At 44.1% G+C, this 24566-nt stretch overlaps 1 protein-coding gene across 4 annotated transcripts in view; it reads left to right on the top strand.

The window, feature by feature from the left end:
* Positions 1 to 6536: 6536 nt before the first annotated feature.
* The window catches only part of MYLK3 (myosin light chain kinase 3), a 55958-nt gene continuing 37928 nt past the window's right edge, over positions 6537 to 24566 (top strand). For 2 of the 4 annotated variants that reach the window (XR_010661668.1, XM_065925259.1), the window contains exons 1-2: positions 18032 to 18508; positions 24344 to 24434. Coding sequence is in view for 3 of the 4 variants with exons in the window: in XM_065925259.1 (XP_065781331.1) it covers positions 18032 to 18508; positions 24344 to 24434 (568 nt within the window). In the remaining variant the exon portion in view is untranslated. Of the gene's footprint in view, positions 6716 to 18031; positions 18509 to 24343; positions 24435 to 24566 lie in introns of those variants that run through there. The other 2 variants (XM_065925260.1, XM_065925261.1) reach the window with 2 other exon arrangements.

Raw genomic sequence — 24566 nt, 5'->3', positions numbered from 1 at the left:
ATGTTTATTCAAATCCTTTGTGCATCTGTGTTTTCTTTTTTAATTTATTATTTATTTATTTGACTGCACTAGATCTTAATCGTGGCACAGGGGATCTTTTTGTTCGAGCTTGTGGGATCTTTAGTTGTGGCATATGGGATCTGATACCCTGACTAGGGATCGAATCTGGGTCCCTTGCATTGGGAGCACAGAGTCTTAGCTACTGGACCACAAGGGAAGTCCTCCTTTGCCCATGTTTTGAATTGGTTTATTGATTTAGAGGGAGAGCTATATGCCCAAACCTATCTGTTCTTCAAAGATCTTCTGGGAGTTTTGATGTTCATTTGGTATTTTATGTCTAACATATCTAGAAAATGCCCCACAGGAAATTTTTTCATGTTTCAATGACAGTGGTGTCACATATATGGCAGATCTTCCTTTGTAATAGATAAAGCAGACGATGATTCCAAGTTGCTTCCCATGTACCTGGGCTGTTTTCAGTGTTCTCCTCCTGTTTCTGTATGGCATACTTCCAGAAAAGAATTATTGGCCAGACTGATTGGAAGTGATTTGTGTGTGACTCCCAAGGCTTCAGTGTTAAACTTCACTTGCCTTTGGGTTTGAAATTTTTATTTCAGTGAACAAAAACATCTTCACTCTTTGACTTGCAAATGAGAAATTCATTTCTGATTGAAAATTAATTTCATTTTCTAATTGAAATTCACTTTATAATTTGAAATTCATTCATATTCAATTTCACATGTCATAATTGAGAGAATCTGCTTCTGTTCCAGCAATGTCAGCTCTGACACAAGTTTGCCACATGCTCTTTTAACTTAAAAGTTATAATACAACCCAAGAGCTAAGTAAATTCAGTGCTAGAGATATTGATAAATGCAACTAACTTCTGACCTTTATCAGGAAGCTCAAGGTTAAAACTTTTATGTGTGGTTTTGAGGCTGTAGAACGATAAAGCACATTTAAAAGTTTCAAACATGTTTGTAACAAAAGAATCAATTGAACACATCTGAGTACATTTCTTTATGTCTTTTATGGTAGTGCTAACATGTGGGTTCAATTAAAAGGAACAATAGCAGAAACAATAGAAAAGAACTACCATATATGGAGTACTCACTACACCCCAGGCACCATGCCAAATGTTTTCCAGGTATGATGGTGTTTAAAGATTACAAATCAGGAAAATGAAGCTCTAAGATACAAGAAAATTGCTCAGATCACACACTTGGTAAATGGCATAGACTGGATATAAAGTCAGATCAGTGTGACTCTATAACAGAAATACGACAGCTGGATGGAGGAAAAAAAAGAAATACATTTCAAATAGTTTAATATTATTGTGACTGGCTGAAGGCAAAAGAGATGTCATCTAGAAAATAGGAGATTTAAGTAGATAGACTTTTTCTTTAAACTGTGTTGGAAATGTTTCATAAAAATGTGGAAAGCCAAGTGCTCGTCTTAAACTTCTTGATTGATGCTAGTATCTTCTTAAAGTGTGTTTCAGTTTTTCTTTTCATTTTCAAATTTTGGATTAAAATACTTTGTTTATGTTTTGATTGGCTTTTGTATTGTCTATTATTCCCTCCTCATTGGCCTTACTGCTTCTTTCTGAACAAAATGCTACTTCAAATATTTCCTTTCCTAATTCTTACCACGCCCCCATCTTTAAACTCAAAGCCTTTCCCTAAACCTGCCTTTAATGGATTCAGTTTCCTCATTTGAGGTTTGAAAGTCTCCAGTTAATATATCTTTGTCTATAGTATAGTTTTTGGTTCTTGGCATCCATACTTTTGAGACTTTTGTCTTATAGTTCCTCATTTGTGACCTTTTTTGTTTTCCTTTTTTTTGTTTTTGACTTTTTTCTACCCTGTCTTTTTGAATTTGTGGCCCTTTTCTTTAGGTCAAAGCCTAAAGAAAGAAGTTTCTAGAATCTCTCTTACTAAACCAATTTTCAACTTTCTAAAATGTAAAAGCTAGTTTTTTCAAATTGATCATAAATCTGCTCTTGAATCAATCAGTCATGACCAGTTGGGTCGTGACCAGAATCCCATGGTATAAAATGGCTGCTGGGAGTCTACTGATACAGACTCTGTTAGGGGCATTCCTAGAAAAGGCAAAATGTTTACTAGCCAGGTACTCATCCAAGAGGTGCCTTCTACATTCTGTAGACCAGCGCATAGGAAAACATTATGATGTCCTTGTAAACAAGATGGAGAAACATAAACTGAATCCTGGGGAATTCGGTGCAATTGTTAAGTATTTGAACAGCCAAATGCAAAGAAGGTTCACTGATGTTACCCTGCAGGCAGGTCATTAGTGATGAGCTGGAAGGCTCTGCTCAACCTGCCCTGATTTTGGCATTTCTCTCAGTGATTCAGATGAGCTCTCACTAGAATGCAAGTGCCCACATGAACAGAGGCTATGGCCGTGGCTTTCTTGGTGCTATCAGGCCACTTAAGAAAGTGATAGTCGTTTGTCATTTTCTGACCACCCTCAACTCCCCGTCCAGAGTATATTATCCTCCAGTCTTCAAGCAACTGCCATTATAGCTCCCCTGGGAATAAGTATTGCCAAGATAGGGAAATGGCTGGAGCTCACTAGTCTCCCCTACCCCTACTCCCAGCCTTTTCTCTATTCTCTTTTCCTGGGACACCATTTACTGAACATTAGGCTTTTGGATTTCATCTGTTCTTTCACATTTCTCTCTTTTCATCCTATGCTGTAGGAGATTTCCTCCCTTTTATATTGCAATTTGTGAACATTTTATTTCTGTTATCACATTTTAAATCTCTAATTGCTTCTCTAATTATTCTTTTTTAAATCTTATGTTTTTATAAAAATCTTTCTTAACTCTCTTGAGTCAGCTTTTATTCTATTCCCTGATTATTTTTTTTTCCACCAGAATTTGTTTTTCACATTTATACATCTTGACCTTTCCCTCTCTAGCTGCTGGATCTGCCGTTATTTTGGTGATCTTTGCTTACCTGCTCATATTTAAGAAAGAAGGTCCATGTAAGTGGGGTGACATCTCTCCACTGATAATTCTGACTGGGTGCTCTGGACATGAGATGGGAGAGTTGAGTGGAAGATCATTTTTAGGCTGAGCTCACCTGATGGCCAGAATGAGAACTTTACTGTGAGACATAAAGCTGATGACTGAAATCCTTAGATCTCCAGTGTGGAGAACTGTCTAATTTGTTTAGAGAAGAGCTGTCTGGGGCTTGTTTACTTTTCCTGAGGATAAAGGCCAGTTGCCTGTACTTACTACATGTGAGGGAGGGATGGGAGGGTGGAAGTAGATGGTGGAGAAAAGCAGGTGGGTACAGTTGATCCACCTTCAGAGCTTGCCGGGTTCCCTGGGCTGACTGGCAGTCATTCTCTGCAACCCTCATAGCTTGCCTGGGCTGGCCGTCTAAGACATCCTTTACCTGTAAGCCCTCTTCCATCAACTTTCTGGCTTCTAGATATATGCCAGCTGTCTCATCCCCAAGTGATACCTCCTTACTCTGTTCTCCATTAGATATGAGTTTATTCCTCTGTGTACTTCTGTTCCTTTTGTACAAAGAGTCAAGGCAGAGAGAGCATGTCTGGTTCATTAATAAAAAACAACAATACACATTTACTGTTCGTTATCCTGCAAGTAATATTTTTAGCAAAAGAACTGTAAATTAATGTAATGGTCCATTAAAATAAACAAATAATTTTTTATAAGTTAAAAAAGTATACAAATAACATATAAAAACATGCTTCTTATAGAAATGCAAATACAGAAACATGTGGATTATAAAGAGAATTTGGCTTTTCCCTTATTTTTTCCCCAACACAGTTCTGCTCTTTCCCCAGGAAGTAGCTGCTGTTAGTTACTGGCTATGTATCCTTGACTATTGCTAATGTATTTGTATATCTGTATGTGTCTGGTTATCAGGCTGTTTGTACTTTTTATTTAGATAGGATCAAGTTTCATACGTTGTTTTGTGAATATTAACTCAGCCATATGTCTTGGCTAGCTTTTCATGGTAGATGTACAGCTATTATTATTTCCTCTACTGGTTGCCATTTAAGGAGTCTGCAGTTTTGTTTTGTTTTTTTTCCAAAAGGCAAAATCTATTACTTTCCTGTTTCTTTGACCCTTAGCATGCTTTCCACTCAAACTGTCATAACTATAAAGAATCCCAGTGAATTAAACTGAAAAAAATGTGACTGGATGAAATATAGCAAATTGAACAGATCATAACGTGATAATATTTAGAGGTACAGTGCTAAAACTTCTTTATTAAAATTCATATTATCCTACCTCAGAATGGAACAAAATCAAATCACCGTTATATTGCTCATAGTTAAGAAGGCAAATCAGTTTGAATGTCATCTCTCAAATGTACTGATAACAAAAGTCCAGGCTTAAAACATCCTTATTTTTTTTCCTACTGTACTTTTCCTACTATTCCCTGCCTGTTTTTCTGGTTTATTCACCATGTTTTAAGTTCTTGATTTATTCCTCGTTCTTTTTGTTATAGGTCTTGAAATTGGAATCAGTTTAACCTCAAAAAAAAATAACCCATATTAATTTTCAGATGAATCCTCTTTATAACAGTGTATAAGAATATCTATGACAAAAATACACACTTTTCTTGACTCTGTGGCAGAATGATACCCCTATACACCCCCATTCCCTCCACTTCCCACTTTCACTTTTCTTCATCTGTAGAAATCTGTGCTCACTTTGTAAAGGTTGGATCACAACTCCAGCTTACACTGTGCTTTTAACAAATTCATTGAGCACTAAGCTATGTTAGGTGCTGTTATATGCATTTCATTTTCATTATCTCATTTAATCCTCAAAATAGTCCCACACATTAGATTTAAAGAGGTTAAGGTACTTGTTTAAAGTCAGACAGTAAGTGGTAGAGCTAAGCTTCAAACCTGGGTCTGCCTAACACCAAAACTTGAGCTTTGGCCTCTGTGCTGGACATTCACCACTCAGCCAGTGAACCCTCATGACTGCGTGAGAAGAGAAACCTCGCTGGGAGGGTAGATGATGGCCCCCCCAAAAGGTATTCACATCATCATCTCTGGAACCTGTAAATGTTATTTTTTATGGTGAAAAAGGACTTTGCAAATGTGATTAAGAACCTCAAGATGGGAAGATTATCTTGGATTATCCAGGTGAGACCTAAACACAGTCACATAGATCATCATACAAGGGGGGCAGGGGATCTGACACAGGCACAGAACAATTGGGAAAGCAGTGTGATCATGGAAGCAGAGTGCAGTGATCGACCAGAAACCAAGAAATGCCAGCTGCTACCAGAAGCTAGGAAGGGAAGGACTGATTTTCTTTTTTTTTTTTTGGTGGGGGGGGAGGACTGATTTTCTCCTGGAGCCTCTGGAGAAACCATAGCCCTACTGACACCTTGGTTTGGCCCAGTGATATTAGTTTCAGACTTCTGGCTTCCAGAACTGTGAGAGAATAAGTTTCTGTTGTTTTAAGCCATTAAGTTTGTGGTAATTTTTTATGGCAATCACAGGTGACTTTGTGACCTCTCTAGGCCAGTTTCCTTATGTAAATGAGAATATTAATGGTAATACTTAGAATTTAAAAAATGTACAGTGCTAGCTTTTCCTTACACAAGGTGAATGCGTGACAGAACTATTACCGCTTTTAGGTTCTGATAGGAAAACGTTTGCAGTGCTTTGAGAATACACAAGAAGGAGGGGCAGTTAACCCAGCCTCTGGTTCATAAACACACCCGACCATCCAGTAAGGTTAATGAAGAAGTTAAAATTGATTTTAAAAGACAATATATAGCATTTTTTGGGCCAAATGACAGAGTTCACACACAAAAAATCTCCACCCCTAATTTCTAAGAGTGACTGCAATCATCAGAGAAACCCTTTCAGGTGATAACTCTTATTACCTGGTAGATGCCCCGGTGACTTTCTTATTTTTCTAGAGGTGATTCTGAATGGTCATTCCAGGACACGTTAATTAATGGACCATAAAAATAAACACTGCAACTGGAGACTGGAAGTGTAAATTCAGTTGCCTATCAGGAATGTAATCTGTGACCATGACACTTTGTCCATAGGAATGAACAGAGGGAGGGGTGGACTGGTCTAGGGACTTGGTTCCCAGGCTTGTAAGGATTATTTCTCTCTGAGGGCTGGACAGGAGCTGGGCCAGAGAGTTTGCCTTTGAGCTGTTCCCATTTGTTCATCCAGCTCCCAGAGAGACGTCATTGCCTTCATTATGGGTTGCTCTGGGCTAGTGATGGAGGAGTTAGCAGGGTGGCCTGGAGTGGCTCTCTGCAGGCTGGTGCCAGCTGACACATACCACTTGGGTTTCCAAGGAGCCAAGCTGTCCCCACTCACGCATGGCTGATACCCTTGTGGCTAAATGCGGTGCCGCTAGGGCCCCAGGCCAGATTCAGGGCAGGAAATAGAATGCCACCTCCATCACCAGGGAAACAATGGTCTGCGTGCATGATTTAAACCGGGGCCAACAAGAACGCTCAAAGGCACGGTCGGCAGAGGAAGGGAGACAAGAGAATGGCTTGCATGGATTTTGTCTTGGGTTATGCCTGTTGACAAGCCACTTAACTGCCCCCATGTTTAGGTTTATCTGTATGTAAGATGGAGGGAACAATACACATCTCACAGGGGACTTATGAAAACAACATTTCTGATAGACCACTTGGAATCCATGGATGGAAGGTGGTATGTAAGTGCAGATGGTAAACGTATTGTGTGTGTGTTTTCAGCAGGTGCTTTAAGGGCATGCAGACCCTCTAGAAAACACATTTAGAGTCTGACCGAAAACAAACAATAGTAAAAACTAACAATCTTAAGTGCATGGATTTGTCTTTGGTTTTGTGCAGCTATCGGGAAATTACATGTGTAATTCAGACTTCAAATCTATTTTATTTTCAAACATTGCTGTGATTAGTCGTACTTAAGGCTCAAATCATTTGAGAATGCTGTACTTGATTGTTTGCAGAGGTTTGCCGACTTTGTTCTAAAAAATTTCCCAAATTAATTCTACTGTATAGTTTAATGAGTTGCATGTGTAGTCTGGAATGTTTCTTTCCAGATTGGAAGGGGGCAAAAATCTATTTAAAAAACAAAGTGCAAAGAGGAAGCCTTTCTCTGTCCCTGAGGGTTTTCTGTTTCTGAGGAGTCCTGAGTCTGTTACATATACATTTGTTGCGTTCATTTGAGGTTAAGCAATCAATCTCTGACCTCCCTATAAGGTTATTAAATGTTGTTTTCTGTCAGCTGGGTTCCTGGGGGAGTCTGTTCTTGGTGAATTAACCTATCTCTTGTGCATATTGTTGTCTAGAATAATTCCTGTGGGTTCAGATGAATCATGACTATTACAGAAAAAAATAACACAGATAATACACTTAAAAGTTAGAATAATTATATAAATGAAATATAAAAAAGAAAGATTGTTTGCAATTCTCTGATGCAGAATTAACCATATTGGCATATATGTATATTTTAAACAAAAATGGGATTCTAATGTCTGTACTTGGCTGTTTTGTAACCTGTTTTGGGGGTGAAACCTTCCCCATTGGATCTGGGAGGAACACCATAGATCCTCAGAGTGTCTGGCCCACAGTGAGGAGGGGTCCTACTTTGGTTGCAGGCATGGCGGTGGGGGGCGGGGTGGAATGAGGGCCTCAGAGCATCAGTCAGCATTTATGAAAGAAGTTTCAAAGACTTGTCCTCTCAGATGTCACTCCACTTCCTTAGCGCTAATGTGTTTTGGCAACAACACACATCCCAGAACTGGTAAACACTTACTGATTTTAGTTTCTGTGTGGACGATGATCCTGTGCCCTCCCAATCCATTTACATTCCATCAGATCCACTGGTTCCCTCTTCCTCCCTTTTTTTCCATACTAACAGAACTTGATCAGGCATGCAGCACAATGCACAAATCTTATAGCCTTTTGAATTGAATACTGCAGACCTGTATGCACATATACATGAACCAGTGTAACCACCACCCAGGATATAAAACATCTCCAACATCCCAGAAGTGGCTCTGTGTCCCCTCTGAGTCAGTCCCTCCTACCTCTAGGTAATCATACTGCCCAGTCTTAGACACTAATTTTACCTTGTTATTTCCCACCTAAAAACATTCCACAGGATTACTGTCCTTTTATCTTGCTCCTTTGGGTCTAAATGTCTCTGCTTGACTTTCCAGGTCCACTTTCTTAAGAGTCCTGCCTGCTGAATCATCTGGGCCTCCATTGACACCTCGTGGCCCAAGGCCAGTATGTGCCCTGTCACTCCCATCTGCCAGACTCGCTCTGGAGCTTTGTTCCCTTCGTACCCTCACCGTTCCCTGGCCTGCCTGAATCTCACCCATCCTTCAAGGCTCCGCTCAAGTCCTGCTTCCACCAAGAAGTCCTTTCACTTTGCTAAAATTTGTTTCCAATTTCTTTACCTCCCACTTACACTCTGAATTGGTTGACATCAAGTAACCAAGTTTCTGCAGAGACTTGGGGCCACGGAAGGCAGGCCACTCTGCCATCCCTGCTTACAACTCCCAGTACCCATTCAACAGGCAGCAGCACAGAGTTTTCTAAACCTCCCTTCTTCTCTCACACATTCTCTTGCATCAGGGGGCTGCCTCATTTCTGCTGCTCCCCAACCCCAAACCCTGCTCCCGGTCTGTCTAGCCCCCTCTCTCCTTCCCCTTCTTGGTGCTTTGCTACCCAGCTCACCAAATTCTCTCCTCCAGACCTCAGATTCTACCCATTCTTTAGATTTGACAGGAAAATTCCCGAAACCAAGCTCTCCTCAGAGGGTCGGGATAGATTGAGGGCTGAGAATTTGATCTGATGAAGATGGGTTGCTTTTTTTATCAGATATGGGAGGCCTGGAAACACTGGTACATCACATGATTTTGCCCTATCCCACCCACATCCTTCACACCCAGCAGTTAGTGGCTGTCCCAGCTTCTCTGTTGTTCCAGTGTGTTAACCTAGCTCCCACCTGGACTTTCTGAGTTTCCCATGGCACAAGCAGAGATCTGAGCTCACAGGTATCAGCACAATAAAGGGTTTAAATAAGATATTTCTGTTAAAGTGCTAAGCACAATGTCTGCCATGGTCAGGCTTGGGGCTAATATAAAAAACCTGCAACTCTTTCTCTGATTCCTATCAAGCCAGGTGTGTTAGGGGTCTCAAAGTGTGTGTGTGTGTGTGTGTGTGTGTGTGGCCAGAAACCCTATCTACTATAGTGAACACAGGCCCTGGGGCCATGGCCAGCTCTGCACTGACTCTCCCTGGGACCCTCAGTCTCTTCTTGAGGAAAATAAGAATCATAGTCCATGCAACTTAGATGAGTGTAAGTGTGAGCACATGTCAAAGCACTTTACAGGTGGGGATACCTTACCAGTATGAGCCGACAGGCAGTACAAAATGTTGGCATGAAACTTACTGGCTTAGCTCCAACTTGCAAATATAATTGTGTTTTTAAAGTGGCAGTTGGAAAATGCAGCCCCCCAAAGAAAATCGGGTTCTAGACAAGATGTTTCAATTAGACTCCTTCAGCTGTAAGCAGACTCAGGAGTTTGGCTGCCTGCATTGATATACAGGGTCTTACACAGACTTACAACAAAAGTCTATCTAGTCCAAGATATGGTTTTTCCAGTAGTTGTGTACGGATGTGAGAGTTGTACTATAAAGAAAGCTGAGCGCCAAAGAATTGATGCTTTTGAACTGTGGTGTTGGAGAAGACTCTTGAGAGTCCATTCGACTGCAAGAAGATCCAACCAGTCCATCCTAAAGGAAACTGGTCCTGAATATTCATTGGAATGACTGATGCTGAAGCTGAGACTCCAATACTTTGGCCACCTGATGTGAAGAACTGACTCACTTGAAAGGATCCTGATACTGGGAAAGATTGAAGGTGCAAAGAGAAGGGGACGACAGAGGATGAGATGGTTGGATTGCATCACCGACTCGATGGACATGAGTTTGAGTAAGCTCCAGGAGTTGGTGATGGACATGGAAGCCTGGCATGCTACAGTCCATAGGGTCACAAAGAGTCAGACATGACTGAGCAACTGAACTGAACTGAACACTAACTTTGGAAAGTGACTTTGTCATCCCAAGCCTCAGTTTACTCACCTGTGAAATGGGGATATAGTTTCTTTCTTTTAGAATTGTTGTGGGGGCAAAAGTAATTTATGTGACAATATAGCACAGTGCCTGACATGTAGGAATTCTTGATAAATAATAGTGCTTTTATTATTTCTTAGTAAGTGTTGCTCTGGACATGTTGAATGAATGAATAGCTGCTAGTGTGGATTTGATTTATGAGGATCCTTTTTGTTCTTCTCTGATATTTTCAGGCTGCCTCCATCTGACCGTGCTTGGCTGGGAACAGTTTTGACTAGGCATGTGAGAAAGGAATTGACAAAATGAAAAGCTTCAACCAGGGGTAGAAATGCTGCCTACAGAAGACAGTGAGATCCTGGGAGCAAACCCACCAGCCACCTGAGAGATAGCAAGGAGGGTCCCTGAGGCCCAGGCCTGTCACGAAGCTGTCATTTCCCTCTCTGATTCTTCAGAGAGCCCAACTTGCCTCTGGTTTTATTCCTAAGTGCAATTCCTGGACTCATCCTGGCAGGACTTTTGGCATCTTTCTGGGTAGCCAGATGAGATAAGCAGTAGACGATTTTCTACAAAAGAATAAGTAACCATTGTAATATCTAGGGGCCCCTACCCGGTGCCCACTCCCCGCACCCCCGCCCCATCTCCTCAGACAATTGTCAGGGATGAGCCTGTGGGCAGAGGCCAAATTCATGACACACACACCCTTCTCAAATCCAGAAAGCAGGGTGGAGATTTCCATGGTCACTCTGAGGGCAACAGTTTGGTCCAGTCTTTGCCTTTGACTTACTCAGTGGCCTTTAAAAAGTCCCTTCTCCCCAGATCTCAGATTCTCCATCTACAAAATGATGGGGTTGACCCTTACAGTCTCTGAAGTTCCTCCCGTCTCTGAAAGTGGCAGTGTGGTGTGAGTTATCAACCTGGGTTGCAATTCTGGCTCCACTGTTTTCTGACTGTGTGGCTTTGGGTGAGCCCCTTAAGTTCTTTAGGTTGATCCCCCTCTGTAAAATGGGGTGATAAATAGTAATCTACCCTATAGGGTTGTGCATGCCTTCTCAGTCCCTCAGTTGTGTCTGACTCTGCGACCCTGCGGACTGTACTCTACCAGATTCCTCTGTCCATGGGATTTTCCAGGCAAGAATACTGGAGTGGGTTGCCATTTCCTTCTCCAGGAGCTCTTCCAGATCCAGGGATTGGACCCAAGTCTCCGAGTCTCCTGCATTGGCAGGATTCTTTACCACTGAACCACCTGGGAAACCCACACTATAGGGTTGTAGCAAAGTCTAAATAAGACATTTGCAGTTAAAGTACTTAGTACAGAATCTGCCCATGGTCAGGTTCAAGAAAGCAAGCTAAATATCAAAAGCCTGCACCCCCTACTCTGATTCCTGTCAGTCAGGCCAGGTGAGTTGGGCCCTGGAGTGATATATGTGTATATCTGTATGTCTGTCTGCGGATGCTTGCCAGGGCATGTGAAGGGTTTGGTCTCTCCCAGAGCACTCTGGGAAGATCTGTCCAAGGAGTCTCCCTGAGGGTAACAGCTGAGTTGGAGCAGGTATCTCATTCAGCAGAAGCCACAGCTCATGGCCTTCTCTTCACTGCAGCATGTCCCAGTCTTTGGGGCTCCAGATATCTTCATTGCTTCTTGAGTAGTTTTACTTGAAGAGGCAATAACTGATCCCTCCCAACCTGGATGCAAGCAGCTCCCATGAAGAAAAGCAACCTGTTCTATTGCTGTCCAGGGCTTTGCTCTGTCCTGGAGGGCTGCCCGAAGGCAAGGAGTCTTAGCTCTTCTTCTGGCCCCTGCACCCGGGTTCTGAGTTTTGAACTCAGGTCAGCTCTGTCTGAGGACTCAATCCCTTCTTTTTTCTGTTGTTGGACCACACAGTGTTTGTTTCACACTGGACACTCAGCTAAGTGATGCAGGAAGTAGGCCCCCGGGAAGGCAGATACCGACTAGCAAAGCAGATAACCAAGTGAAGCCTCTGGATGCCTCTGGGGCCCAGGGCAGGCTCAGAGATAAGCGGAAATGCCAGGCTTATCGCTGCAGCCCGAGTTCTAGAGAGGCCATCCTGGCCAGCCCACCTCGTTCCCTGGGCTCCAGGCAGTCGGGCATCTCCAAGCAGAGTAAACACTGGGCTGGCACGGCCGCAGCAGCAGGACAGGACTGTGCCTCACTCCGGCACTTCGCAGTCCCAGCGCCAGAGGCCAGCAGCGGGCGTCGAATTACACCCAGATACTTGCGGTAAGCAGGCCGGTCTGCTTTGAAGTAGGAACCCAAATAACAATTATTAGGTTCACAGGACAAAGGGAGCCTCAGTGACAATTGTCGCCCAGATCTGAGTCCTCTTAGACAAAGAAACTCCATCAGCAGAAACTTTTGGTTGATGAGTACAGCCTGGGGGTGGTCAACACAGGCCTTTCCTGACGTAGTGGGCAGACAAGGCCAACAGGCAGCTAACCCCGAAGTTGTCCACGTTGAACCCTGCAAGGCTTTCTGAGGTTCTGTTTCATCTCTGGTTTCCGTCCGGGAGTAAGTGCAGCTTCGTGGAGGACGTGTTTGCACTTTCTGGTTGCACATCACAAGTGGTGCATGCGGGGTGGTGGCCTGGGGGGAGGTCAGGTGGCTGGGGGAGCTGATTTAGGTTTGGGAAGACACACCCTTGTCCCCTGCCCCCACCCCACAATGAGGTGACTGAGTACGCTGCGTTGCTCGTAGGCTGTCCTAGGCTGTCCGTCTGGGGTGGGATGGGTGTGGTGAGGGGTGGTGAGTTCCGATCTCTACTGTTTTCATGTACTTACTGTGTGCCAAGTGCTGTGCTGAGTGTTTTGCTTATCTGAATACTCAAATAGCCCTGAGGCTATTGCACTGTTATGAGCCCCTTTTACAAATGAGGAACATTGTTCACAGAGGTTAAGTAAGTTCCAGCTGGCCCTTAAGGGCACTTAGGTGTACTTACCTACACAAGTAGGTAGTACATCTTTCCTCAAGATATGTGGCCCCCATCTCATAGAAAATTGTCTTATTTGATTTTGTTAGAATAAGACCCTTCCCTGCCTTGTACTGCCACAGTTGTTTTAAGTCCACAAACGTGCAAATTCTACCACATGTTGGCCTCCCCCAGATGTTGTACCTGTGAGCTCTGCAAAACCTACTTCCCATCCTGCTTCCCAGCAGCAAATACAATGAAGTCTTTGAGCAGTTCTTTCTGGTATTTGCCTCCAATTCCCTCCTCATCAATTTTGTTCATTATTTATGGATTTCCTTTTAAGAGAAATGAAGATTTAGCTCTCTCCATTTTCCCTTTGCAACTCTCATAATATTATATATCACTGCTTTAACTTAATACAATATTTACTTTATTATGGCATTATACATATATATATATATAATGAACATTATAATGTGTGTGCTGTGCTTAGCCGCTGTCTGACTCTTTGTGACCCCATGGACTGTAGCCCGCCAGGCTCCTCTGTCCATGGGGATTCTCCAGGCAAAATACTGGATTGGGTTGTTATGCTCTCTCCAGGGGATCTTCCCAACCCAGGAGTTGAACCCAGGTCTTCCACATTGCAGGCAGATTCTTTACTGTCTGAGCCACCAGGAAAACCCAAGAATACTGGAGAGAATTGCCATTCTCTTCTCCAGGGGATCTTCCTGACACAGGAATCCAACAGGGGTCTCCTGCATTGCAGGAGGATTCTTTACCAGCTGAGCTACCAGGGAAGCCCCAAAGTCTGATGCTCTACCAACTGAGCTATCCAGGCTCCTATATAAATATTATTCATTGAAAATTCAATCATGTACTTAAATTTTTTTTTTATTTTTTAGTTGGAAGATATTGCTTTACAATGCTGTGTTGATTTCTGCTGTACAACCGTGCAAATCAGTCATAATTATATATATAATCCTTCTCTCTTTAGCCTCCCTCCCCTGCTCCCATCCCACCCCTCTAGGTCATCACAGAGCTCCATGCCAGTCTCCCTCTAATCGTGTATTTTGATTTCATTCTTTCCTGGTCTCTGATTTTCTTGGAGACTCTGATTCCTTTTGTTCCCCGTTTTGCCCTGTGGCCGGCATCATACTGATGGCTAACATCTGAGCACTCACCGTGTGCCAAGCTTTATTCCAGGCTCCTCGCAAGCATTCTCAAGTGACCCTCCTGACAACTCCATGAAGCATGTGCACTGTTATTATGTTACACTCCAGGAAATACAGACTGAGAGATGTTAAATAAACTGGCCCACGACTCTGCCTAATAACGGGCAGAGGCAGGAGTTAAATCCTGGTCATCTGACCCTAGGCCCCATACTCTTAACATTTTACATGTCTTTAACTCTGTTATATTTCATAATGCCTGTAGGATTTCTTTCATAAATTCCTTTCCTCTTTCTTTTCTTTCTCCACCTGAACTCCAGTTAATTAGATGTAGGATGAGCTTAATCCACTGTCTCTCTTTTTTCTCCTAATGTTCACATCTTCAGCTTTCAGTTCTGTTTTCTGGAATATTATCTTATTCCAGATAAGATAATATCTTCTTATCCCTGTATTGGATTTTTAAATGTTAACATTCATATTTGTAATTCCCAAGGCCTCTCTTTTATTCTATGCTTGTTCTTTTTCCATGATACCCTCTTCTTTTTTAATGGATGGAAGAGTCTTTCACACTTTTCTGTGGTTACTAATGAGAGCCTTTTTTGAAACTTTCTTCTGTTTCTTTTTTCCCTGTTTCTGCCATGATTATATTTCTGTTTATTTGTTTTGGGGCGCCCCTTTTTATCTTGGGAGCTTTCTTTGAATACCTAGTGATCCCTTCTTTCTGTGCACATTTCAGAATAATGCACAGAGACCTGGGTGGTGGGTTGAGGCTTGTTGATCACTTGGCTTTGTTGAGGATCAGATGATCCCCAGAGCATAGTACTGTTGTATTGTGGACTGCTGCATCTCTCCAGAAATGGATCTGTGATCTGCAGGGAAGGTAGGGCAGGAGAAGAGTCACAGCTTTGAATGGACTCCTCAGCCTTGAGTTTCTGCTCCTCTCTTCCTCCAACTGGGATCTCAGGGTCCACAAGATTCTCTCAGGTTCTTGAGGAAAAGCTGGCTATCACCATAAAGACATTGGAAGACTCTTGGGGTTCAGTGCACACTGGCCACAGCCTCCGGCAAACAGAGGTCTACATGTGCTTTTCTGGGAGTGGATCAGCTGCCAGTCCTCACCCAGGAAAGATGAGGTGTCACTGCACTTGCTACTCTGTAACCATCCAGCTTGGCTGCCTCTTCTCTGGCCTGCATTCTCTTGACTTGGTGAGTGAAATGCCTCCCCGTGTCCTCTGGGCAGGCACCATGGCCCCAAAAGAATTGCCCGTGGCTCTTGCTGTGCCCTCTAACTCAGGGAGCTGAAGAGAAGCCATGCACCAGCCCTCAGAAAACCGATGTGCTCATAAACTCATTTCTCCTGGAGGCTGAGAAATGAAAGGGCTTCACAGTTGGTCCTGTTCATCAAAGAGGCCTAAGAACTTGTCCTGTTGGCATATTCTGAGCTTTCTCCCAGAGGGTCCTAGAATTTACTTCTGGGAATTGTCAGGGCTTCCTGCCCTCTGCTCATTTGATTGTTCTGGGAATCCCCAGCAGCAGCCTCCTCCTTCCACATTCTCCCGGGGATCAGCCCAGCTCCCTGCTCCTATTGGAGCCTCCTTAGTTCATTCCTTCTATATAGTTGCCTTGAATACCTACATCCCAGGCACATTGGTGCACTGGGGATCTTGGCAAGCCAAAGGGGTGCTGTTCTGGGCTCGGGGACCTTCAAAGTAGTTCTAGAACAGTAAACCCACTGACTTGCAATTAGTTGTCACTTAAGGGAGACCAGGGGCAAATCCTTTTGCAATTTGAATAATTAACTTTTGATATAGATAGGTGTCTGGGACACTTACTTGTGACCATTGTGTTCACCTAGACTTTCAAAATATCTTTCCAGATTTTATTAACCCAGGACTTGCCTGGAAGCAGGCTGCTCTGAGATCTCTTGAGCAGTGGTCATAGTGAAGCATTGTGCCAAGCATTGGTAGGAACGGTCTCCCAGAGACGGCATCTGTCTCTTTAGACTGTGGGGACTTTCTTTCACAAAGATTATCAGGACCTACTGAAGGACACTGTGCTGAGTGTTAGACTTCCAGAGCTTTCTCTCGGCGGACATTTCCCAAGGTTGGATCCAGGGAACCACAGTTCCACAGGGAAGTGTTCAGCAGGAAGTGCGGGGAAGGAGTGAGTCCCTGGTCGGATGCTGATTTCTTTCTGTGGCAGATGAGTGCTGCTGAGGTACACAGTGAGTCCCCAGCAGTGTGCCCAGGGTGCCCCGAATTTCTTTTTCCAAGGAGAGTTTATCTGTGTGTTTTAAATCACAGTAAATGTAACAGACCAGTGCTCTTTGGAGCATGCTCTGGGCCATTGCACCAATGACGCCTGGTCTGTGCTCCCAGAAATGGGTCTGGATTTCTATATGGGCTGCTAAGGGCAGTTGTCCTGATAGAGGGAGGTGGCGAGGGGTTTGTGGTCAGGCTGCACACTGCGTTTACCACTCACCTGTAGCTTCAGACAGCAAGATGATCCGAAGGCGCTTTTAGATGTCAGAGTTCCAGGTCGAATTTATTCTCATAGTTGCTTTCATTCAGAAGGAGGGAGGTTAAGGGGATGCTAACACTCACCTCCCAGGTGCCGGCCTTCACCAGAGATATGCTGTCCTCAGGAGGTTGTACGCTCGGGGCCACCTTGGAGAGAGTCCCTCTCTGGCCTGCTTTCTCTCTATGAGGACCTGGAGGCAAGTGGGGCCAGTGGACTGCTCCACGGCAGCCTCGGGCACTGTGGTGCCCCCTTGCACCCCACCTTAGTGTCAGCTTGAGTGTGTCCTTTTGTCTGCTGTATTGTTGATGTTTCTGTGAACGTTCCATTTGAACCAAGGGTTTCTGATGCTAAAACACTTGGAAACCACAGGAAACACGGGCCCCCTTGCTCTCTAAGGGCCTACTGTGTTTGCTTCAATTTTTCAGTTTACAGACTGAATACCTGACGCCTGTGTAGTCTTCCTTGGGGGAGAAAAGGGTGGTGGCAAATGGTCCCCAGAGGGCTCTGCAAGGAACATGGCCTGCAGGATGACGCTTGGGGAGTAACCTAGGCCCTCACTAGTCCCTCACTTCTATTTTTAGGTACAAGTGATTAGTGACTGGGGGCCCCATGTTGGGGTAGGGGGGAACGTGTACACTCACCTCTACAGCAACCTAAACACCTTTGCGGTATCAGCAAAGCAGGGGCAACAAAATTTTGTTTTTAATTTGCAAAAGAATCAAATTTTTCCATCATGACAAAAATTAGAACTCTGTTAAATGGCCTCACATTTATTCCTGTTTTGGTCTTGCTTCTTATTGTGAATTGGGTGTCTATGTGGTTTGGGTGGGAGCCATGTACTCCTCAGTGCTTTGGGTCTCTTCAGCCCTTACTCTGCCCTGGTGTTCCTGAGGCCCCCTTGTAGAGTCCAGCTTTCAGGACGTTACCTAAAGGATTCCTTTTCTTCTAACCTTTAGTTTCAGCTACATGAACGCCTGCCTGTCCTGGGCAGATTCTTAAAATATTTGCCCATCAGCAGCCTCTCAAAGAGGAATGTTAAATGCTGCCATGATGTCAAAGGGGCCCCGAGAAGAAGGGCCTGGGCCAGGCCCAGCCTGTCACTCATGGCCACGGCAGAGTGGGAGATAAGCAAGGCAACGGCTTGCGGAGAGCCTGGTCCTCTGGGCTCCCTGAAAACCCCAGGCAGTCCCTAGCTAGGGAACAATGAACTTCCAGACACCACTGCCCAAGTGAAAGCCAGAGGTCTGTGGCTTTTCCGAATCTTCACCCTTGGAGAGTCTTCATCAGGATGTCAGGAGCCCCTAAGGAGAGTTTGGGGCCCCAGGGGCTGCCAGGGTTGGGCAAGACCTGCTTAACCACCATGGACAGAAAGCTCAACTTGCTGAATGAGAAGGTTGACAAGCTGTTACATTTCCAAGAAGACGTCACGGAGAAACTGCAGTGTGTGTACCGAGGCATGGGCCACCTGGAGCAAGGACTGCACCGGCTAGAGGCCTCCCGCGGTTTGGGCCCGGCTGGGGCCGACCGCTCTCCACCGTCTGACGCTCAGGCTGGGTGGCCGGAGGTCCTGGAGCTGGTGCGGGCCGGCAGGCAGGATGCCGCCCAGCAGGGCGCCAGGCTTGAAGCCCTCTTCCGGATGGTGATGGCCGTGGACAAGGCCATAGCTTTGGTGGGGGCCGTGCTCCAAAACTCGAAGGTGGTGGACTTCATCATGCAAGGGAGTGTCCCCTGGAGGAAGGGAAGCCTGGCCGACGTCCCGGAGGAGGTTGGTTCCTGCTTCTGTGCCCCGGTGCCCTTCTGGCTGGAAGGGAGGCTCGGGGCCCTGGTGGGTTGCCCAGGCAGGAAGCTAGTCTTCAGAGAGCGGGAGGGCTGTTGTCTCCTCTAGTGTCTCCTGCATGGCCTGTTGATGGGAAAAAGGAGAGGTAGAAGCTTAAAGGCCATCGGTGGATTTCCAGACAGGGCAGGACAGTTGGGCTTCTCCCTTGTGCCCTGGTGAAGACTGTGGGGCCCTGGGCAGTGCGGGGCACCTAGAAGTGGGGGGCAAATAAACCACTAGGGAGAGGAGGGCAGTTACACTTCTCTGACATCCCAGGGACTTCTCCTTACACCTGGGGTGGGAGAGAGATGGGGAGCACTCAGTTTACCCTGACAGAGCCCCCCTTCAGAAACCCAGACCCCCCCTTCCTGTCCCCAACCTTGTGCTCTGTCCCCGAGTGGGCGGAGCATGCAGCTGCCTGTGGGGAGATGAGTGTTGACAGTGACCCATGGGGGACACAGGCTGGAGCCAGAGCCTGGGGGTGGAGTGTGGCATTTCTGGGAGCGGCTGTTCCCAAGGGTTGCATAATCAGATCCACTGGCTAAAGGACGCTTGGCTGGGGTGCAGGGTGTTTGTGTGTGCATGAGTGTGAGGTGTGTAGAGGCAACACTCTGTTTGGGAACAGCTAAGGGTCAGCCACCTAGCAACTCGCAGATGTTGGCCTGGAGCTACCCTTTCAGATCTTTGCAGCCTTCCCCCTCATGGAATCTGAGCTTGACTCTGTGTCAGTGACTGAGGCTTTCCGGAGCAAGGCTGCAGGACTTTGCCTTCCTTCCCACCCCCAGCCTGGCCGCCTCCAGCCAGGCCAGAAGTTGCTTTGCAGACCCTTTTCCCTCCTGCCCTGCAGCTTCTCCACAGCTGACCCCTCCCGCCCCAGCTGTCTGTTTTCTGCACCTCCCCTGAGAGTCAAGTCCGTAGGAAAGATATGACCTTCTGCTCTCGACTATGATAACCAACCTCAGCTTTAAAAAAGAAAATAAATCTAATTTATGCAATGGCAAAAATCATTCTCCCTCCTACTCATCCCCCAGTCCCCAGGACAACCCTCCTCACCCAACTATCATAGGAGCTTATTTCCTGTGAAACCTTCCTGACAGAGACTGTTAATCTATAAGCACATTGGTATACACACCACCCTCTTTGTTTAGTTTTAACTAAAATATTATTCACATTGTACTGGGCTTGATTATTTTTAAGCTTTTTTGGGCATTATTTTGGGCATTGTTTCATATTTATAACTAGAAAACGTTCTTGTTCTTGTTTTTTAAGTTGCAGGGAGTTCTATTTTTAAGAATGTGTCTTAATTTTTTAATCAGTCCCATATCATTGTATACATTATTTCTCATTTTTAGCTTTTATAAATAATGATGCAGTGACTATCCATGGAATTGTGAGTTTATCTATATGACACACTCCTAGAAGTGACAATGCTAAGCCAAAGGGTAAATTTATACAATAAATAATGCCAAACCAACCTTCCAAGAAGTTATGCTAATTAAGTAACATGGGAATGCTTGTTGCATTCCTATTTTTGCTAACAAAGCATATTATCCAGTTTTTCATTCATTGTCTATCTGGCGAATGAAAGCATCTGTTTCTTTAAAAAAATTTTTTTAATATAAAAAATGTCAAATGAATAAAAATAGATTAGTATAATGAACCCTGTCAGCCCACAACTAGAGGCTGTTTCCCACCCACTTCCCTCTTTCCAGATTATTTTAAGGAAAATCTGAGACATTGGATCATTTCTTCCATAAGCAACTCAGCTAATATATCTAAAACATAAGGGGTTTTTAAAAAAACATTATCATGATACCCTTCATATCTAAAAGGTAAACAGTAACTTGATATTACCAACCAGTGTTCAAATGTTCCTGATCAACTAATATTTTATTTGTTAACTTTTAAAATTTGTTTCTTTGAGTTAAAATCCAAATAAGGCAATTGGTTACATCTTTTTAAGGTGAACTCTTTTTTTTTAATTCATAAATTTTCCCTCTTTTCCATTTTTTTGGTCTTTTTCTTGATTTTTAAGAATTCTTCATATATAAGTGAAGTTAGCTGTCACACGTGTTGCAGATATTTAAGCATTTCTGCATAAGGCAAAGCCATGGAACTTTCTATTTTCTTGCCATAGTTCTTGCCTGTGATTGATCTGGAACATGACTGATTCTCTTCTGGTCTTTTTATTTAATATACATGTCAGTAGCTATCTACAGGGCTACATCTAATCTCCCAGTTAGGCTGTCATCTCCTTACCTTACCCCCATGAGAAACCTCTGCTTCCTTCTGTGTACTGGGAGGGCTTTCTCACAGAGGGTGTCAGAAAATGGGTCGTTAATAACTGAGACTGAGCCCCAGTTTTTAAACACACTATGGATGCTGAAAACGTGCATTGTGGAGACTTTCTGGAGATCCTCTTGTATTTCCTAGGAGAGTATGGGCATTGCAATTTGTGGAATTGAATGCAGTCCTAGCACTGGCTGCCAGGACTTCATGAAGCTTCTCCTCAGGTCTGGATTGCTCAGTGACACTTCATTTGGTTGTAGCAATGGATCAGATTATTACTGGAAGCTGCATGCTCTCTCATGGACGGAGTCAGGTTCAGCCAGGGTGCACAGAATCACAGTCAAACTGCTCAGATGCCTAGGTGTTTGGGGTTTATCCTCCTTCTTCTGAATACATCAAAACAAGGCCAAGACCAAAAAATTGAGCCTTGAAGTCAAAATTCATCTCTGCCTGTGTGTTTGTGTGTGTGTGTTTGTGTGTGTGTGTATGTGCATGCACCTCCCTCCACCAAACACAGGGGGAGGGAGAGGATAGTCTGAACCCCACAAGGTCTGCCAAAGGACAGTCTGTTTGAATCAGTCTGTTTGAATCTTTCTCCACTGGTAGGTGAAGCAGGAGGCAGCCGTGATAATGCTTCCAGTTCCCCAGCTATGGGGGTGGCAGGACAGAGTCTGTAGAAAGAGACCCAGGGAGAGATCTCCCTAGAGCAGGGGATCCAGGTCACGATGATGCTGGTGATAATCATGATGACAATAGCCAACCTTATTAAGTGTTCCCATGTGTTATGTTGTTACCATTAAGAGGGCAAAGCTTGCTGTCCTGGAATCACACAGACATGAACAGGAAACAAGACTGAGAGACGTGGTCACAGGGTAGGAAAATCAGTGGAACCAACCTGGAAGCAAGCAGAACCCTGTGTACTGCTCTCCACTCCCACCTCAAGTACAAAGACCTCTCCATACCCCCTGCATTTTGTTTGTAAGAAAGCTGAAGTCTCCCAGGCCTCGCTGAGTCACAAAAGAGCAGGCTCAAGCAGCTAATGATTAGGACACTAGAGTCATAGACCCAGTGTCTGATACACATTCCTGAGTTGTTTCACAGACACTATAACTGCCTCCAGAGGGAAAAGGCCAGCTGCATGTTGAAAAGACTGCCGTCATGCCATCAACTTCTCCATCTTGATTAGTACTGAATTTATGGTTAGGGCAATTTCAAGAACTGGCCTCAAGAGAATGGTATTAACACTATTACTCATAACAATCTATAACTTTGTGGGTATTAGAATAATTATAGCTTGCTCTGCAAAAATATGTAAGCAGGCAACTAAAATTGTCAGCAAAGAGATGGTACAGATTCAAGTCAACATCTTCACTCTAAAAATACAATGTCTTATGTCAGTATGAAGAATTTACAGAAGTCAGATCCTTAATCCCAAAGGAATGGAATATGGCACCCTGTGTCAGCATGAAAGAGTTACAGAAGATGGGTTTTCCCTCATAATTCCAAAGAAATGGAATGATGTTTTGACAAGTGGGGATTTGTAAGCAACATTTGGCAAGAAAGAGCTCTCTGTAGGAGCTCCTTTTAATCTTGTCACCAAACTTAAACCAGGCACCTCCATGCTCTACTCATGTCTGGCCCAAGCATACCTTTCAAATCTTTTAATCACACAATCCCTTGCCTAACATGTTCGTTCTTTCTGTAGATCAAACAACTTGAAATGAAGAATAAGTAGCTAACAGATAACCAGATCTCTTCCCTAGCTTCTTCTTTCATAATCTCACAAAGTAACTAACTGTGTGAACAAACTGTGAACAAGATAGCCTCCACCAGCCTATACAACAAGCCTGCATTCAGTGGGGGACAAGGACGACTCTGACTCCTTATCTCAATGATTAACTGAGGTTACTTTCTTCCCTTTTAAAAACGTTCATGGCTGAGCAGATTCTTTGGAGGTGGTTTTTGGGGGAAGAGAGTTCACCATCTCCCCAGATTGCTGGCATCCTGATTAAAGGCAACTTTCTACCAACACTTGCCTCTCTCAGGTATTGGTTTTTGAGCAATAAGCAGCTGAACCTGATTCAGTAACAAACCTAACCTTCATCCTTAGTGTCAGGGAGACATGCAAGAGAGGTAAGGATTGTGGTGCCCCGGTTAGAAGGAATTGCTCCAGCTGATTTTTGCCATTTGGGCTTGGAGTTGACAGATCATCAGATTTTTTTTTTCAAGAGAAGCTGGAAACCTAGAATGTTTTCTAATCAGTTTTATTAAGGTAAAATTTCCATACAATAAACTGTATGTATACAACTAAATATGAACATCTTAAGTACACAGTTTAACAAATGTATATACCCTAATAACCACCACCACAATCAAAATGTAGAACAATTCTCTAAACCCAAAAAGGAACTTAGAATTTTGATGTAAAATGCTGTGCAAGCCAAATAAAACTCTAGTACTTTTTGAACTCTGGGCTCCCAGTTGAGGCCTCTCTGGCCAAGGTAGGAGAAAGCGCCTTCAGTCTCTGGGCGGAGACCAGACCTGGGTCTGTGACATGTGCCAGGAGGAATCTTAGGGGCCATACTCTAGATGGGGGTTAAACCCTACCAGTCTGGCTCAAGCGTCCTGTACTATAAAGTCAAAGACTCAGAATCACAGGGAGACCGAACAAGGGTCAAGGCACCTAGAATTACTTGCACTCAGAAATACTGAGTGCTCTGGATGATTTCAGGAGCACAGCGCATGCACTGGTCTGGTGTGGACCATTCAGTTAGGGAAGAACTCCTGAGAGCCTCTGTGGGTGGGCTCTGAGCATCCTACACGATCCACTCTGTCTGTCTCAGACAGGATAAAATCACCAGAGTTAATCACCTTGTGTTGGGAGAACTCCTCAAGAAATTCTACAAATGAACTCCCTCAATCCTCCCACTGCTCTGTGATTAGATACTATTCTCCGCATTTCACAGATGAGAAAAGTGAGAGGCAGAGAAGTGAAGGATCTTGTCAAATGGTTAAACCGGATTTAAATCCATCAAGTTTAGCTCAAGGGTCCTGTACTATAAAGAGAGAACATTGGATCCACCTACCTAGCTCCCAGGCAGATAGATATTCATTGACAGTGATACTCCCCCTACAAGCGTGGATTCAGTATCCAACCCAAGTCAACACTGGAATAGTCATGACCGACTAATATAAATTGACTCAAATTTATTTTCCAAGCCTAATCTAGTATTTTGAGGTCTGGTCTATTTAGATAGGGGACTAGGTCTGCCCGTTACCTGCAATACAGGAACCTATTTGAAAGGAATTGGTGACCTTGGGAAAACCTCAGTGTCCTTATCTCTAGAATAGCAATAGTAATCCGTACCCTCTAGTATTACTGTGAGACTACATGAAATAACCTAAGTGTTTCTATTTCAAGCACAAGGTAGGTGCTCAACAAAATGTTTGTGGCCTCAATGATGACAGTGATAGCTTTTTTGGTCATTCTTTTAGAACAGAGAGCGAGTGGAAGAGAAAGAAGCAAGACCAAAGCACACGCTGAGCACCAGAGGTGTGCAAGCTGAGCTCAGAGGCCCTTGGGAAGGTGAGTAGGGCCCCATTTGCTTTATCCCACATGCACACCCAACAGTTTCAGGGTAAAAATACTACCACCATAACAAATGTGATTACTGAAAAACTGCTGAAATGTCTTCTTCCTCTTTTTATGAAGTTTTTT

This window comes from Muntiacus reevesi, chromosome 2, assembly GCF_963930625.1.
Source record: "Muntiacus reevesi chromosome 2, mMunRee1.1, whole genome shotgun sequence".
In the NCBI taxonomy this organism is placed as follows: Eukaryota; Metazoa; Chordata; class Mammalia; order Artiodactyla; family Cervidae; genus Muntiacus; species Muntiacus reevesi.
The sequence above is the reverse complement of the archived record's forward strand: the minus strand, read 5'-3'. Positions and strand labels throughout refer to the sequence as shown.